At 46.7% G+C, this 15,227-nt stretch overlaps 2 protein-coding genes across 2 annotated transcripts; one reads left to right on the top strand and one right to left on the bottom strand.

The window, feature by feature from the left end:
• The first annotated feature begins 5,283 nt into the window (after positions 1-5,283).
• On the top strand, positions 5,284-6,315 carry LOC109755979 (type III polyketide synthase B). The gene has a single exon (XM_020314852.3). It carries the CDS (start codon positions 5,299-5,301, stop codon positions 6,313-6,315), a length of 1,017 nt encoding a protein of 338 aa, XP_020170441.2. The 5' UTR covers positions 5,284-5,298.
• A 6,397-nt stretch (positions 6,316-12,712) lies between these two features.
• On the bottom strand, positions 12,713-13,937 carry LOC109755989 (uncharacterized). Its single transcript, XM_020314863.4, has one exon. It carries the CDS (start codon positions 13,782-13,784, stop codon positions 13,086-13,088), a length of 699 nt encoding a protein of 232 aa, XP_020170452.1. The 5' UTR covers positions 13,785-13,937; the 3' UTR covers positions 12,713-13,085.
• Positions 13,938-15,227: the final 1,290 nt, after the last annotated feature.

The raw sequence follows: 15,227 nt of genomic DNA, 5'->3' as shown, positions 1-15,227 counted from the left end.
GACGACGTTGCGGATCCGACGGAGGTGGTCGAGGTAGTAGGCGGGATGCAGGGGATTTTTTGCTACACATGGGGAGGAAGGGGAACTCGAGAGGCTTCCATATGGTGCACAAAGTTATTGGGAGAGAAGGGCTAGCTCACACTTTTTTTAACTTCTCATTATTTGACGAGTTAATATTTTGAGAGAAATTTAGAGAGTTATAGAATAATTACTCAAGAGATGCCCGTAGTATGAGTTAATTAAGTTTAAGCCCTATTTTCACGCTATGAAGATCAAGCTCATCGTCGTCGCCCTTACCTAGCTAGGCTACGTCGTATCCACCTAGCCTGGCCTAGCTTCACCACTCTGTTTGAACAAAGAGTTAGACAGAAAAGAAAAAAAAACCGAAAAGAGTGGAGCTGTTGCTCTGGTCACCGACACGTGAGCCCCACATGTCATGTTTTTTATCAAGTGAATAATCGTAGAAATTTCATGTTTTTCTCATATTGGATGTAATAACATCCCTATTATGGGACAAAGGGAGTATTACTCAGAGCATCTTGATTAGCCTCGCTTCATCCGTTTGTCGATAGGTTTTGAGATAGCCAACTGTATATACCACATGGTTTAAACAAAAAAGCTTCGAACATCAATTCTACTACCGATTCGGATCATAACGGAAAATTCTACTACAAATTCTCATGATCATCACAAGTTATGAAGAAGAATCACAAGCAAACGGATTCTACTCCTTGAGTAGCCTCGCTACATCCGTTTGCCAACCGTATGCACCACACAGTTTAAACGTGAAACTTTTGATCATCAATTCAATTCTACTATATATCCGGATCATAAAAAAAGCAAATTCTATTACAAATTTGAAGGATCATCACGAGCTATGAATCAAACCAAGGTACATACTATATGGTAGATCTACCCAACTGAAGAAGAAACACAAACAAACAATGTACTATACTACAGTAGTAACGATTTATAACTCGTATAGTGGGTCATAATTGACTAGGCCTTAACGACGTCCACCGCGGCCGCCACCGCCGGCGTAGTAGTCCTCCTCCTCCTCCTCCTCGTCTGCCACCACGCCGTGCACCTTCTGCTCCGGCGCCACCGGCTCGTCCACGAAGGCAGCAGCAGCAGCCGGGTAATCGGCCGCGACCTGCTGCTCGCCCACCACGACCACCCGCACGGGCGCGGCGGCCGGCTTGGCCTTGGGACGCGGCACCGGGAGCAGCGGCGGCAGGCGGTGGCGAGCTGGCGCGGCCGCGCGGGCCGCCCCCGGCACCGCGCCCTCGTTCTTCCTGATGTCCGTGAGCGCCGCGAACGCCTGCTTGACGAGCTTGAGCGCGCCGGCGACGGCCGCGCTCGACTTGTCGGCCTCGAACGCGTCGCAGAGCGCCTTGTGCTGGGTCTTCACGGCGTCGTGGGACTCCTTGGTGGGCCTGCCGCCGGGCGGCGCCGCGACGCCGAGGACGCCGTAGTGGTCGCCCTTGTTGCTGTTGGCGGCGGCGAGGACCCTGTAGGCGGCGCGCGCACGCTGGGCCTCAGGGCAGGCCCCGGAGCGGTCCATGGCCACAGCCATGTCGACGTGCATCTTGGCCTTCCTCAGGTCGCCGGCCGCGAACAGCTTCTCCGCCGCCTCCAGCTGCTTCTTCTTCACCGCCTCCATGGTCTGCTGCCTCGCCGTGAGTTGCGACGAATCGATCGCCGGCTCGCCCTGAGTTAGACCAGAAGCTCGAGTTCTTGCAATCGATCTATCTGCGCCGAGTGCTTGTGCTTGGTTTGGTTTGCTGCGTGAGAATTTAAACACTCGACCCTGTGCGATACATGGCCGGTGTCGGATTCGTGTCCGGCACATGTTCAGTCACGTTCGGTTATAGGCAAAATCACGGGAGGTAGGCAAACTGAATACTAGTCGGACAAGATTTATAACTAATTACATGCTACCTCTTTTTTAAACATCAGTACAGACGCAAGCGCTCTTCAAGAGACTGAGCCGGCATGTCATCTTGAAATTTACAAAGTCCTGAAACAAATCCAAGAATAATGCGAGCACCAGGACTTAAACCCTGGTGGGCTGGGGATACCGTGGTCTCTCTAACCATCCAACCACAGGTTGGTTCACGTCTGTGTTTTCTTCTTTGAGCATGAAACTAGTGGACATATACTCTTTGAATGTGTGGTAGCAAAACAAATTTGGGACCATTTTGTCTAATTTCTCCTGTTTCAACCCAGGAACCGAGTCCTGCTAATTAGAATCACATTGTCCTTAATCCGGTCCATGCTTGTGTTTTATGGTGCATTTGAAAAACTATGAATGCCCGTGATTTTAACAATGCACCTTGGACTGACACTAAGCAAATGTGGTGACCGTTTATGGTGACAATAAAGAAGTGACAGATCATTTTCAAGGGAAAACATTTGGGGAGGATTGGATCCTCTCTAATCATAATGCCACACTATGTGGGAGTGGGGTAGATGTCTCTGGAGAGCCGAAGAGCGTTGGCCAAAAGCTAGTGATCTAGTTTAGCTTCCATTATGGACTAAGTCGCCTGACAATAACCGTATGTGGATTGTTGGCCCTCGTTATGCTGTAAAACCTTAAAGTTTGACCATCTACTAATAGACATGGTTCTGATTAACGCGTAGTTATGTTGAAAAGAGAGTCGACTCTCTTACCAATTCTCACGCACAAGTCATGAAGCAAATAAAACTTGTGTGCTAAACCCAAGAACAAAACACAACCAAAGCAAACAATGCCAGCTTTTTTTTTTCCTATTTGTTTTTCCCTTTTTATTTTTTTTAGTTTTCATTTTATTTTTTCACATTTTTATTCATGAATATTTTATTAAAATTCATGCATAATTCTAAAAAAAAATATGATTTAGTTTTTTAGAATTCACGAATATTTTTTCAATTTTATGAATTCCAAATTCATGAATATTTTTAAAGTTCATTAACATTTTTAAAGTTTGTAAATATTTTAAAATTTGCAAAACTTTTTCAAATTCACGAACATTGTTTAGAATCTGATGAATATTCTTCTGAATTCATGTTTTAAATTCACAACATTTTATATGTGTCGCGAGGCTGGCTGATTATTCCAGCTTTGAGAAAGTAGTGCATGATTATTTGTTTTTCTATCTTTTCTGTATTTTTCATTGTTTTTTAATACTCTTTCCTGCTTTTGTTCTATTTGTTTTGTTGTATCTTTATCATTTCATTTTTAGAATTTTAAATCATGAAAATTTATTAATAGTCATAAACAATTGGAAAAACTATGAAGAATTTTCTGAATTCACGAGCATTTTTCTGAATTCATCAAAAAAATAAAAGTCATGAACATTTTTAAAGTCCATGGAATTTTTAAAATTTGTGAACATTGTTTGGCATCCACAATTTTTTTTTCTAAATTCGTGTTTTTAATTCGTAACATTTCTAAAATGTGTGATTTTATTAATTTAATGGACTTCTCCAATTAAAATATATGGTAGCTGTTTTTTCTTCATCCCCCGTCCAGCACTCGCCGGTTGGGAGCCCCCCTCGCAGGCAATGGCCGCGCCGCTCCAGCCGGAAGGGGAAGAGGGCAACAAGGGCTTCCAGGTCTGCCTGTTCAACGAGTCGCCGGGGGATTGCGTCCAGAGCGGTACAAAATCTGATCTCGTATTCTTGCCCTCTTTCACCTTTCTCCGTTAAATTTGGTTCAAAAAGGAGTTTTCTCCTGTAAATTGCGAGTTTATGATCAGCTGGCTGATGATTATGAACTACGGAGCAGTAACTCTTTTGTTGTCAGTCGTGACATCAAAATAGTTTATTCCTCATCTTATTATCCACTGTCTGTGTGCATTGTAAGACTATCTGGAGAAATGTTTGGTTCACAGCCAAATTTAGCAATTAGAAAAATGCCATCATCGCTTGTCTTTTAATATGCGATGTATATGTTCTTGTATATACAACTCTTTTGATGCAATAAGTTAATGTGCAATGTATATAATTTCATGAAAATATAATAGATATTTTAATCAAAAAAAGAAAAGAGAAAATGTAAGAATGTTTTGTTTTCCTTTTGTAATGTAAGAATTTACTGAATTTACTTATGGGGTACTTGGAGCTGATCACGATCTTCTATCTGCTGCGGTATCCTGCTGCTCACCCTCCTGGTTCTTCTTACCGTAAACATAGTGTGACACTGATTAGAAGAGGTATCATTCAAGTTTGGTGCCACGTAGCACCCTTTGGATAGGCACATGGTCATCAGTCAATGATTGCGTACGGCAAGATCAATCGTGAAGGAAGACCTAGAAAAAAATCCAGACAAGAATGGTTCCATTGAGAGTTCGCCACTTCTTCGAAAACATCGGGAGACCATGGAAGATAAAACTGACAACTACCGATGATCATGCAGAACTGAGTCTGAAAAAACCATGGGGCAGACCAAGAGAATATCCGCTGTCGGTTGGCAAAGTTGCAGATTGATTGAGAAATAGCGGATGTCAAGGCCCAGGAAATACCCATCCCCAAGCAGCAGCAAGCAAGCATGTACCTGGCGCTGATACTGAATTCGGAAGAGACACCATGTGCTTAGTGCTTACCTGTTTCAGTTATTTGCAGTTGAGGCCACACTGGATACATATATACACGAAGAGTCTAATTCTAATTTAGGTGTTGTTGTTACAGCCGACGCAGCGCTACCAGTAAACAACCTGTAGGTTATCTGCTTGCTGGCCACCAACCTTGCTTGTTGCCATGCATGCACTTGGTGCCTCTCAACTAACTACACAGGTTGCATGATACATATAAGTAATTAAAGCTAGCAAAATCAGGATGAAACAAGAAGAGAGTATGTATATATAGTCTTCAAATCTCCGGACCACCAGCAGCTAATTAACCCTCCCACTGCCCCTCCGGCACTGAGGTTCCATCCTCTTGCATCAATCCGATCCTCCTCACACGACGACCATGGTGAGCGCTAGGGATGTCGACGTCGACACGACGACGGCGGCGAACAAGCAGCAGCAGGCCACGTGCCTGGCCCCCAACCCCGGCAAGGCCACGATCCTCGCCCTGGGCCACGCTTTCCCGCAGCAGCTCGTCATGCAAGACTACGTCGTCGAGGGCTTCATGAGGAACACCAACTGCAACGACCCCGAGCTCAAGGAGAAGCTCGCCAGGCTATGTACGTAAGATCCATTAATTTTCAGGAAGAAAGCCCATGCATAATGAGTATATATATGAATGCATAATGAGTATATATATGAATGCAATGCAGGCAAGACGACGACGGTGAAGACGAGGTACGTGGTGATGTCGGACGAGATCCTCAAGAGCTACCCGGAGCTGGCCCAGGAGGGCTTGCCGACGATGAAGCAGCGGCTGGACATCTCCAACAAGGCGGTGACGCAGATGGCCACCGAGGCGTCGCTGGCCTGCGTCAAGGCGTGGGGCGGCGACCTCTCGGCGATCACCCACCTCGTCTACGTCTCGTCCAGCGAGGCGCGGTTCCCCGGCGGGGACCTGCACCTGGCGCGCGCCCTGGGGCTCAGCCCGGACGTCCGCCGCGTCATGCTGGCCTTCACGGGGTGCTCCGGCGGAGTGGCGGGCCTCCGCGTCGCCAAGGGCCTGGCCGAGAGCTGCCCGGGCGCGCGCGTCCTGCTGGCCACCTCCGAGACCACCGTGGCCGGGTTCCGCCCGCCCAGCCCCGACCGGCCCTACGACCTCGTCGGGGTGGCGCTCTTCGGCGACGGCGCGGGCGCGGCCGTCGTCGGCACCGACCCGACCCCCCTGGAGCGCCCGCTCTTCGAGCTCCACTCGGCGCTGCAGCGCTTCCTCCCCGACACCGAGAAGACCATCGACGGCCGGCTGACGGAGGAGGGCATCAAGTTCCAGCTGGGGCGCGAGCTCCCCCACATCATCGAGGCGCACGTGGAGTCCTTCTGCCAGAAGCTCATCAAGGAGCACCCTGCTGCTGCTGCTGCGGAGGGTGACAACATGTTGACCTATGACAAGATGTTCTGGGCGGTGCACCCCGGGGGCCCGGCGATCCTGACCAAGATGGAAGGGCGGCTGGGGCTGGACGGCGGGAAGCTGCGCGCGAGCCGGAGCGCGCTCCGGGACTTTGGGAACGCGAGCAGCAACACCATCGTGTACGTGCTGGAGAACATGGTGGAGGAGAGCAGGCAGAGGGCGGAGGCGCCGGAGCCGGAGCCGGAGCCGGAGGGGGGTCAGGAGTGTGAGTGGGGGCTCATACTGGCGTTCGGGCCGGGGATCACCTTCGAGGGGATCCTGGCAAGGAACCTCCAGGCGCGCCTAGGCGCCAACTAGCACGAGGACATGAATAAATCTATTGTTCCTCTTGAAACTGGTGAGGTTTTATTGATGGAGTTAACTACAACTGTGGTGCCATAAATCACTTTTCTGTGCCAGTGCCTCCTTTTATCTCTGATGAAATGTAGATCATTGAAAAAGGGCACTCAACTATAATGAACTAAATGATTCAAGGTACGCAGTGCACTTGTTGGTTTGTGAATCTGCTTGTTTAGGTTTCAGAGGGAGGGCGAAGCCGGTCATCATCCACCCAGGGCTCTACATGAAGAAGGCATACTAACTGTATGTGCCCAGCTGAAGGGATTTGTTACAGAAGTTTATTAGCGAATGTGGGTTTGAAACTAATGTAAATATGCTCACTGATATCTTCCATATTTTTCACTGATTCAAATATGCTGATCATACAAGTTCTAGTGACCAGGCCACCAACTGAAATCGTCTGTGCCTAGTAAAATGAATTGGTAAAATCTATACGTGTGGAAAGTTCTACGGAGCTCCGGAAAGGGCCTTTACTGCATATATATATATATATATATATATATATATGCAATTTATAGGTATATTATTTTTTTGCGGGATAAACTTCCGATCTATTCATCTTCAATCATGGTAGTACAACGAACATTAGAAATAATAAAAATTACATCCGGATCCATAGACCACCTAGCGACGACTACAAGCACTGAAGCGAGCCGAAGGCGCGCCGCTGTCATCGCCCCTCCCTCGCCGGAGCCAGGCAAACATTGTTGTAGTAGACAGTCGGGAAGTCGTCGTGCTAAGGCCCCGTAGAATCAACTAACGCACCAGAACAGCAACCACCGCCGATGAAGAGTGTAGATAAGAAGGATCCAACCTGAAGACACGCATGAACAAAGTCGAACGACGAACATATCCGAGCAAATCCATTCAACTTCTGCTTCCCAATCCATATATCTTCCCAAAATCTAGTTCTTTTTCCATTCCCCACCTTAAATCTGCAACAGTTCAAGAACAAGGGTTTGCATTTTAGCAGTCCCTGCCAAAAATGCGAGTCGCCTTGTTTTTTATTAACCTGTCCGAAGGTGGAATTCTTAACATATTTATCCCACAACAATCTTTGCCATAATCTTTCTTCATTAAAAAGCTTCCACAGCCACTTAGACAACAGTGCAATATTCATGAAATCCAAATCTAAAATCCCCAAACCGCCTAAATCTTTTGGTCTGCACACTTTTTCCCAGGCAACTAGATGATATTTATGTTTGTTCTCCTCACCACTCCAAAGAAAATTGGCTCTGGGTCTATCCAATCTTTTTTTGACTCCCTTTGGTAACTCATAAAAGGAGAGCATAAAAAGGACTAGGCTAGTCAGGGAAGAGTTAATCAGGGTCGTGCACCCAACCATGTTAAGAAACCTCCCCAGCCAACCTCCCATTCTCTTCTCAGTTTTGTTAACAGAAGGATTCGAATCACTATTTTTCAGCCTATGATCATCAACTGGGATTCCAAGATATTTGAACGGGAGTGCCCCTCTCTTGCAAGTGAGGATCTCCTCAAAAAGTTTAGCTCTATCATCCTCTAAACCCACACATATCACTTCACTTTTATGAAAATTGATTTTCAGCCCCGACATGATTTCAAAAATGCTTAGGATTCTTTTGATGTTTATAGCCTGTTCCAAGTCATCCTGGAAAAGGAGAATAGTGTCGTCTGCATATTGCAGAATGCAAATATCATTTTCTTTATGATTTTTGGCCAGGCCACAGACTAGGGCCCCTTCAAATGCTCTATCCATCATAATAGCTAAGTTGTCCACCGCGAGATCCAGAGCAAGGGCGACATCGAGTCGCCCTGTCTCAATCCCTGATGTGTTTTGAAATAAGGCCCAATTTCTCCATTCACCTTGACAGCTACCTTCCCCCCCACCACAGTCTTCATCACCCAATTAATCCATTTATCCGGGAATTTTTTCATTTTAAGAGTTTGAAAAGGGAAAGGCCATTTAACTTTGTCAAATGCCTTCTCAAAATCAATCTTAAAAAGAACCCCTGTTTTCTTCGTTTCGTGCATAGAATTCAAAGTTTCATGTAGCACCAGAACCCCTTCTAATATATACCTTCCTTTTATAAAAGCAGTTTGAGAGGCTCTGATTACTCCAGAAATTATTATAATCAATCTATTCACCAAAATTTTGGTGATTATCTTGAAGATAACATTCAAGAGGCAAATTGGTCTATACTTTTGTATCCTATCCGCATCACTCCCCTTAGGTAAAAGAGAAATTACTCCATAATTCAGCCTGTCTAGGTCTAAATTATGTTCATAAAATTCCTCAAGCAATGCAAACAGATCACCCTTAACCAATTCCCAAAAATGTTGATAGAATTCAATATTAAACCCATCCGGACCAGCCGCCTTGTTCTTCTCCATTTCAAAAACAGCTTTTCTCAGTTCATCCATTGTGAATTTCTTGACAAGAAATTCCTGTTCATCTGCAGTGAGTGTCTCCACACCACTGGGGTCCATGTTTAAAGTCTTGATCTCAGGTTCATTAAAAAGTTCTTTGTAAAAATGGGCGATATATTTCTTCAAATTATCTTGCCCTTCAATCACCCCATCATCTTGCACAAGCTTAATAATTCTATTTTTCCTAAGCCTGCCATTCGCTTTTGCATGGTAATATTTAGTATTTGCATCTCCCTTCAACAGCTCTGTGTCATGAGATCTCTTAAGCCATTTGATTTCTTCTTCTTTAAGAATTTCCTTCAGAGACTCTTGGCAACCCATTTTTACTTCCTTGTCGTTATCACATAATTTCCCTTCTTCCATCTTGTCTAATCTATTCAACTCCTCCAATATTTCCTTTTTATTTCTTCTAAAAATTGCTTCAATATTCAAATTCCATCCTTTTAATACTTTCCTTAGCTCCTTCATTTTGTTATGAACCCTGTCCAGAATGGAGCCCACAGGGAATTTTGTTTCCCACACTTTCCTGACTATCTCATCCAAATCTGGCCTTTGAAACCAACTGTTTTTGAACATGAAAACAGAAGTTTTCACAGGTGCATTTCCAGTTTTTATGAGCAGTGGAGTGTGATCTGAGAGCTCTCTGGGTAAGTCTTCAATGTAGACCAAAGGATATTTTTCCTCCCATGAGGTGGAAATTAGCACTCTGTCTAATAAAGCATAAGTGGGGTCCTCATGATTATTAGACCAGGTGTATTTCCTCCCCACTAAGTGAAGTTCCATCATTTCCCCATAGGAAATTACTGAATTAAAAAGCATGCTCCATTTATTATAACCACCTGGCTTGTTTTTATCACTATCTTTCCTAGTCATATTAAAATCTCCCCCTACCAGCATGGGACGTTTCGAATTCTTGAAGATGTGGACCAGCTCCACTAGGAATTTTGGCTTGCCTTTTGGTTGAGCATCTCCATATACTACAACCAGGTCCCAGCAAAACCCATCCCTAATGTTTCTAACTTTAATTTTGACAAAATACTCCCCCTGCTCTGCTTTCTCCTTAATGAGAGTGGCACTATTAATGCCAACTAGGATCCCCCCAGATCTTCCTTTAGATGGCAAAGAAACCCGCTCAAAATTTTCTGAAGCACTAAGATCAGAAAAATCCAACCTGTTGAAATCTGTCTTCATAGTTTCTTGTATACCAATAAAATTTAAATTGTTCTTTAATAAAGTCTCTCTTCTTCTTCTCTCCAATCCCTCTACAATTCCAAAATAAACCACTTAACATCTTAGCCGAGCGTACTATAAGACCACCCTTTTTTTCCTCAATCTATAAATGACTATATCCCAAAGAAAAGAAAGCAAATAAAAGAGTACCAAACACTTTTTCCAACTTTGGATTAGTGAATACTCCTTTTTTTTCTTTCTTCTCAGGACAGTTTTTACTGGGGTTTTAACAGCTACAGCCTCAAATTGAGCACTGTTGGCTTTAAGCCCCTTCCTAATCCCTCCAAAAATACTATCCATCCTCTCATCCATATTATCATCATCACCATCTTTACTCAAACTTAAAAGGTCCTGAAGTATGTCATTAACATCCTCAGGTTCTAAGATGAGATCTTCCTCTTGATTGTTAGGGCTTTCTCTAGAACTGGCCAAAAAGAGATCTCTCCTAGCCTGTTCTAAAGAAGACAACAAGTCCAAATTGTGTTCCACCATGTCTAGAGTAACCCCCAAATGTATGCCTAAAACATCAGCCACATCAATAAGTTTTAAATTTTCGGCATAAATATTTTTAGAGTTCTCAGGATTGGAAGACATACCTTCAGATAGAACCATGTTTTTGGCTCTGGCTAAAGTCATGGCTCTGTCCAAGATAGGTATGTCATCCCTGTTTTTTGATGCAATTCTCCCACTGTACCTCTGTCCTCCCTGATCTGTATTGTTAACTTTTTCATTTTCTTTATCCCCCCTCTCTGGATTTGCTATCCCAAGTTTAGTGCCAAGACTAATGGACTGAGATGCTTCATATTCCTCTTCCATAGCCTCACCAGATCCATCATTTAGCAACTTTTCCCCCTAAGTTTTTTCCCCTTCCCCATTAACAGACGCTGATCCCACTTCCTCTTCCATATTACCCGACTTGTCTTTGTTAACATTTTTGCTATACATCAATATATCAGCAGCCTCCTGTTCTTTCAGAGCAGTATCTATCTCTTCCGCAGCTATCCCGGTCCTCGTGCTTGCACACAACTGGTTCTTGGTCACTCCTTCTTCATTGGTCTTTGCTTTTTTAGCCTCTCTGCTTTCCTCCTCTTCTTGCTGAAAATCCATCCACTCCTCATATCCTTGTGATAGTTCATCTTCATCTTTAGCCCAGCCATTTTCCACCACTTCTTCAACCTCAAAGAAAATTCCGAATACCATGAGGTCTGGAGTTGCCAGTTTGGTCGATCTGGGGATTTTGGTGTGATCTACCACAGCAACTTTGAGTCGGACCAGACCAGTTTTGCTCATCAGCTCCATGTCGATAGCTTGGAGGTAACCAATAGTTGATCCAACCTCACATAAACCCGTCCAATTGGGTGCAGAACAAACATTTTGCACGTGTGTAGGTAGGAATGTGGATTATGCCTGAAACTGACAGAACTGTGTATCTTAGGAAGTTGAGGCAGGCAATTTCTTGCGGCTCAGCGAATCAAAAGAGCTATACTTGTTAGATGTGAGAATATTATCAGTTCAGCAATGCAATAAGGGGCTTCGGTCTGGATTAAGCGCCCCAAAATTTCTGAACCTGGTGACTGATTTTTAATTTGCTCTTTCCTGTAAGGCAAGAGGCTGTAACATCTATGTGTACATGTATGTTGTGCCAATTGTAATATTGACAGTAGTGTAAAAAACGCTCTTATATTATAGGACGGAAGGAGTACGTAATAATAGATGAATTCAGGAGGAGATCATGAGCCAGCCATTGATCTTCGGCTTTGCGGTTTGCCCCCTCCACCTGGTAACCTCGTGTAATAGTCCAAGTCATTTGAAAAATTCTTATTTCTAAATCTATCGATGATATCTTGAATTTATTTAATCCAAATCTTTGTATTATAACTTTAGCCTCGGTGATATGCAAATCAGTCAAAGAAGAAATAGCAGGATCTAACAAATGCAGGACACTAAATAAGATGGAGAAATGTTCAAAGAAGCAAAAAAATAATTTATTTCATTATGGATGATCATGGATTATGTATCGAACAGAAGTAACCGGTGCACATTTTCTACTGCTGGCTGTTCAAATGATGCCCACCTTGAGCACTGCAGAAATATCCAAATGATGGCTGGAAGGCCTAAAACATGAATACACTGGATTCTCTTTTCTTTTTCTGAGGGCAGATTGCACTGGTGGAAGGTCATTATTTGCCGAGCATCTATAGTACTTGGCAAAGGCCCATTTGCACTTGGTAAATCGTGTTGCACTCGGCAAATCGTGTTGTATCCACTAAAAAAAAAAAAGGCAAATCGTGTTGTCCTTGGCAAAGAGGGCTTGACGTAACCCTGTTCATGCCAAAACGAATTTTGCCGAGTTCCTTTCTTTAGACACTCGGCAAAGACTTTGCCAAGCCTTCGACTAGGGTGCTCGACAACATAAAGTGGCTTGACGGACGGCGGAAGTTGACGGCTTTGCCACGTGGCACAATCGTCCACCGGGTGCCAGCGTGTCGACACTCGGGGAATGTTGGTCGATAGCAGAGAGCCTAGCTAGTGTCCTATGCGTTTGTCATGTCGCCTGCCGGACACTCGGCATACACACTTTTGCCGAGTGCCTAGATCCCGACCTAGTGCCTAGATCCTGACCAACTTTGAGCTCCGTGCCTGGGTTGGACTCGAGTATTGCGCATATAGTCAACCTAATACCCGTATTAACTTCTAAAGTTGCATGAGAAATAGCAAATCCAATATCAAAACGACAAGTTTAAATTATTTTTCATTACACACAGAGGGACACCGAGGAGCTAGCATACACGAAGAGGGAGAAATACTAAGAGCTAGCAACATGATCGAGCTTACCAGGCTAGGGTACGTACGTACTTAATTGATTACCAGCTAATATACATAACCTAGCTGCATGCATGCATCCTTATTATTGCAACATCACATCATCAAACACGTAGTACGTCGATACACTTCCTACTGACTGACAATCACGCATGCATGCATGCATGCATGCACCGTTGACCCTACCATGACCTTGACCGTTGACCGTTCGGCACGCATGCACCATCCATGCATGCAGGCAACGTACGTAATGGATGAACATCGACCGGTCACGGATGGATGCAGCCACCGCAGCCGTGGCCGATGCCCCCGCCGAGCCCACCGGCACCACCTCCCAGGCCGCCGCCACCAGCTCCACCCCCCAGGCCGCCAACTCCACCGCCGAGGCCACCAAGCCCGCCCGAGCCACCACCAAGCCCGCCGAGTCCGCCTGAGCCACCCCCAAGGCCGCCGAGTCCACCGGAGCCACCGCCCAGACCGCCTCCTCCGAGCCCACCGAGGCCACCACCGCCGAGCCCGCCTGCGCCGCCAAGTCCACCGACGCCACCGCCTGCTCCGCCAAGCCCACCGACGCCTCCCACGCCAGCGAGGCCACCGACGCCCCCGATCCCTCCCACGCCGCCCCCGACGCCTCCGAGGACGCCGCCGATGCCACCCACCGCTCCACCCAGGCCTCCAACCCCGCCGGCACCAGCGAAGCCCCCGATGCCGCCACCGTAGCCTCCGCCCAGGCCGCTGCCCAGGAAGGTCTTCTGGTCGCCGAGGCCGGCCGGTGCGGCCGCAGCCACGCCGACGTTCTTAGCACTCGTGGTCGTCGCAGTTGTCTTTGTGGTCTTGGCGGTGGCGGTGGCCGTGGCAGGCACGTCTCTCGCGTCAGCCGGGACTAGCGGCGCCACCGCAAGGAGGAGGACGACGACTGCCAGGAAGCGGCACGCCATTGCGGCAGTAACGGTGCTCCACCTCGCCATCGATCGAGCTAGCTCTAGCTTCCAAGCTAAGTGGAGTGCCAAGCCGTCTAGATAGCCTATATATAGACACGGACTACGGACTACGCATGCAGCTAGCCACAGAGATCTCGAAGTGGTGTGAAGCAATTAATGGAGGAGGCACCGCACAGGTAAGCGGCGGGCGGCCGGCCGGCCGGAGTAAATGGGAGGCGCCAAGGCTTGCTGCTACCGCAGAGCCAATGCCTATCTATCAGAATTCAGTAGAGCGGCGACAGAGATCACGAGTGACATCCTACTCGTTCACAAGTACGTACTTGCAGAGCTTCCATTAACTCACTGACACCATCGATCGGTCGATGGAGCTCACTTTCATGAAGGGAGGAGAGGACGCGTGTGACCGTGCACGGACAGCTGACACACCTACCACCGCCGGCGATAAATAGGCCGGCCGGACTTCCTTCTTCTGCGGATCTAGAAGCCATGATTTGTCACCCATGCAACATCCTAGCGGCAGAGCAGAGCGGCATGGGATCACGGGAGAGAGCAGAGCCGGCACTGTGCGTTGGTTCAGACTTCAGAGACTGCGCATATGCATGTAAACTAGTCTGGGGGATTTAATGCTTTGTCGATGGGATTTGCTTTGCAACTGAGGGTAATTTTAGGGTCTGTTGATTTACTGGGAGATGGCAATCAGTAGAAAGTAGAAACCTGAACTATCTGAACATTGAGATCTTGCGTCAGTGAGAGCGCTTCACTGCAGGTCATTGCTTCTACAATTTCCTTGTCGGTCAGGACATGAACAGCTACAGCCGATGCTCTCTTCCGATGCACCGGCGCTTAGAAGTAGTACGTACGTGGGGATTAATTCAGACCTCACCATTTCTCGGATCAACACAAGCTTCGAGGCAAAGGATCCCAGGATGATTGCATACCGGGAAGAAGTCTGACGGCTTGCAAATCGGTTTGACGGACGGAGTTCCATCATGTCAAGCCCGTCAATAATTCGAGCCTATCCTGGCATACTTGTTGCGCAGGAGCTCCCACAGGACAAGGAGGAAACACGTCGCATCATAAGCCAATCTCAGGCGTGCAACCAAAGCATCACCTGCATTTTTCAGCATAGGAAGGCCGGAAAATTCTTGAGGAAATCCACTCCGGCACATGTGGGCATCATGTTGCACATCAGACCCTGGTTACTGATTAGATCATCTATAGCCGGGCGCTTGAAACCCACCTCAAATGCATGGAGGACGGCCCGGTCACTAACCGGTCATAAAAAAGCGAACCAGACGGGCGTCTGAAACGGGCCTTAAACACCTGGACTGACCAGTACCCCACATATCCAGCCCAAATCTGGGGCGGATATGGGGCGCCCAGGCGCATCCGCCACATTGTCGGACCCGACAGCGCTACCCCCACCACAATTTGCACCAAATCCACCAAACCCTTCCTCCTCCTCCTCCC

The sequence above is a fragment of the Aegilops tauschii genome, chromosome 5, assembly GCF_002575655.3.
Source record: "Aegilops tauschii subsp. strangulata cultivar AL8/78 chromosome 5, Aet v6.0, whole genome shotgun sequence".
Taxonomy (NCBI): Eukaryota; Viridiplantae; Streptophyta; class Magnoliopsida; order Poales; family Poaceae; genus Aegilops; species Aegilops tauschii.
This window is presented reverse-complemented; position numbering and strand designations above follow the sequence as displayed.

Excerpts from the sequence above, each read along its gene's own strand:
- LOC109755989 (XM_020314863.4), bottom strand. The coding sequence starts at position 13,784 with ATGGCGAGGTGGAGCACCGTTACTGCCGCAATGGCGTGCCGCTTCCTG.
- LOC109755979 (XM_020314852.3), top strand. The coding sequence starts at position 5,299 with ATGTCGGACGAGATCCTCAAGAGCTACCCGGAGCTGGCCCAGGAGGGC.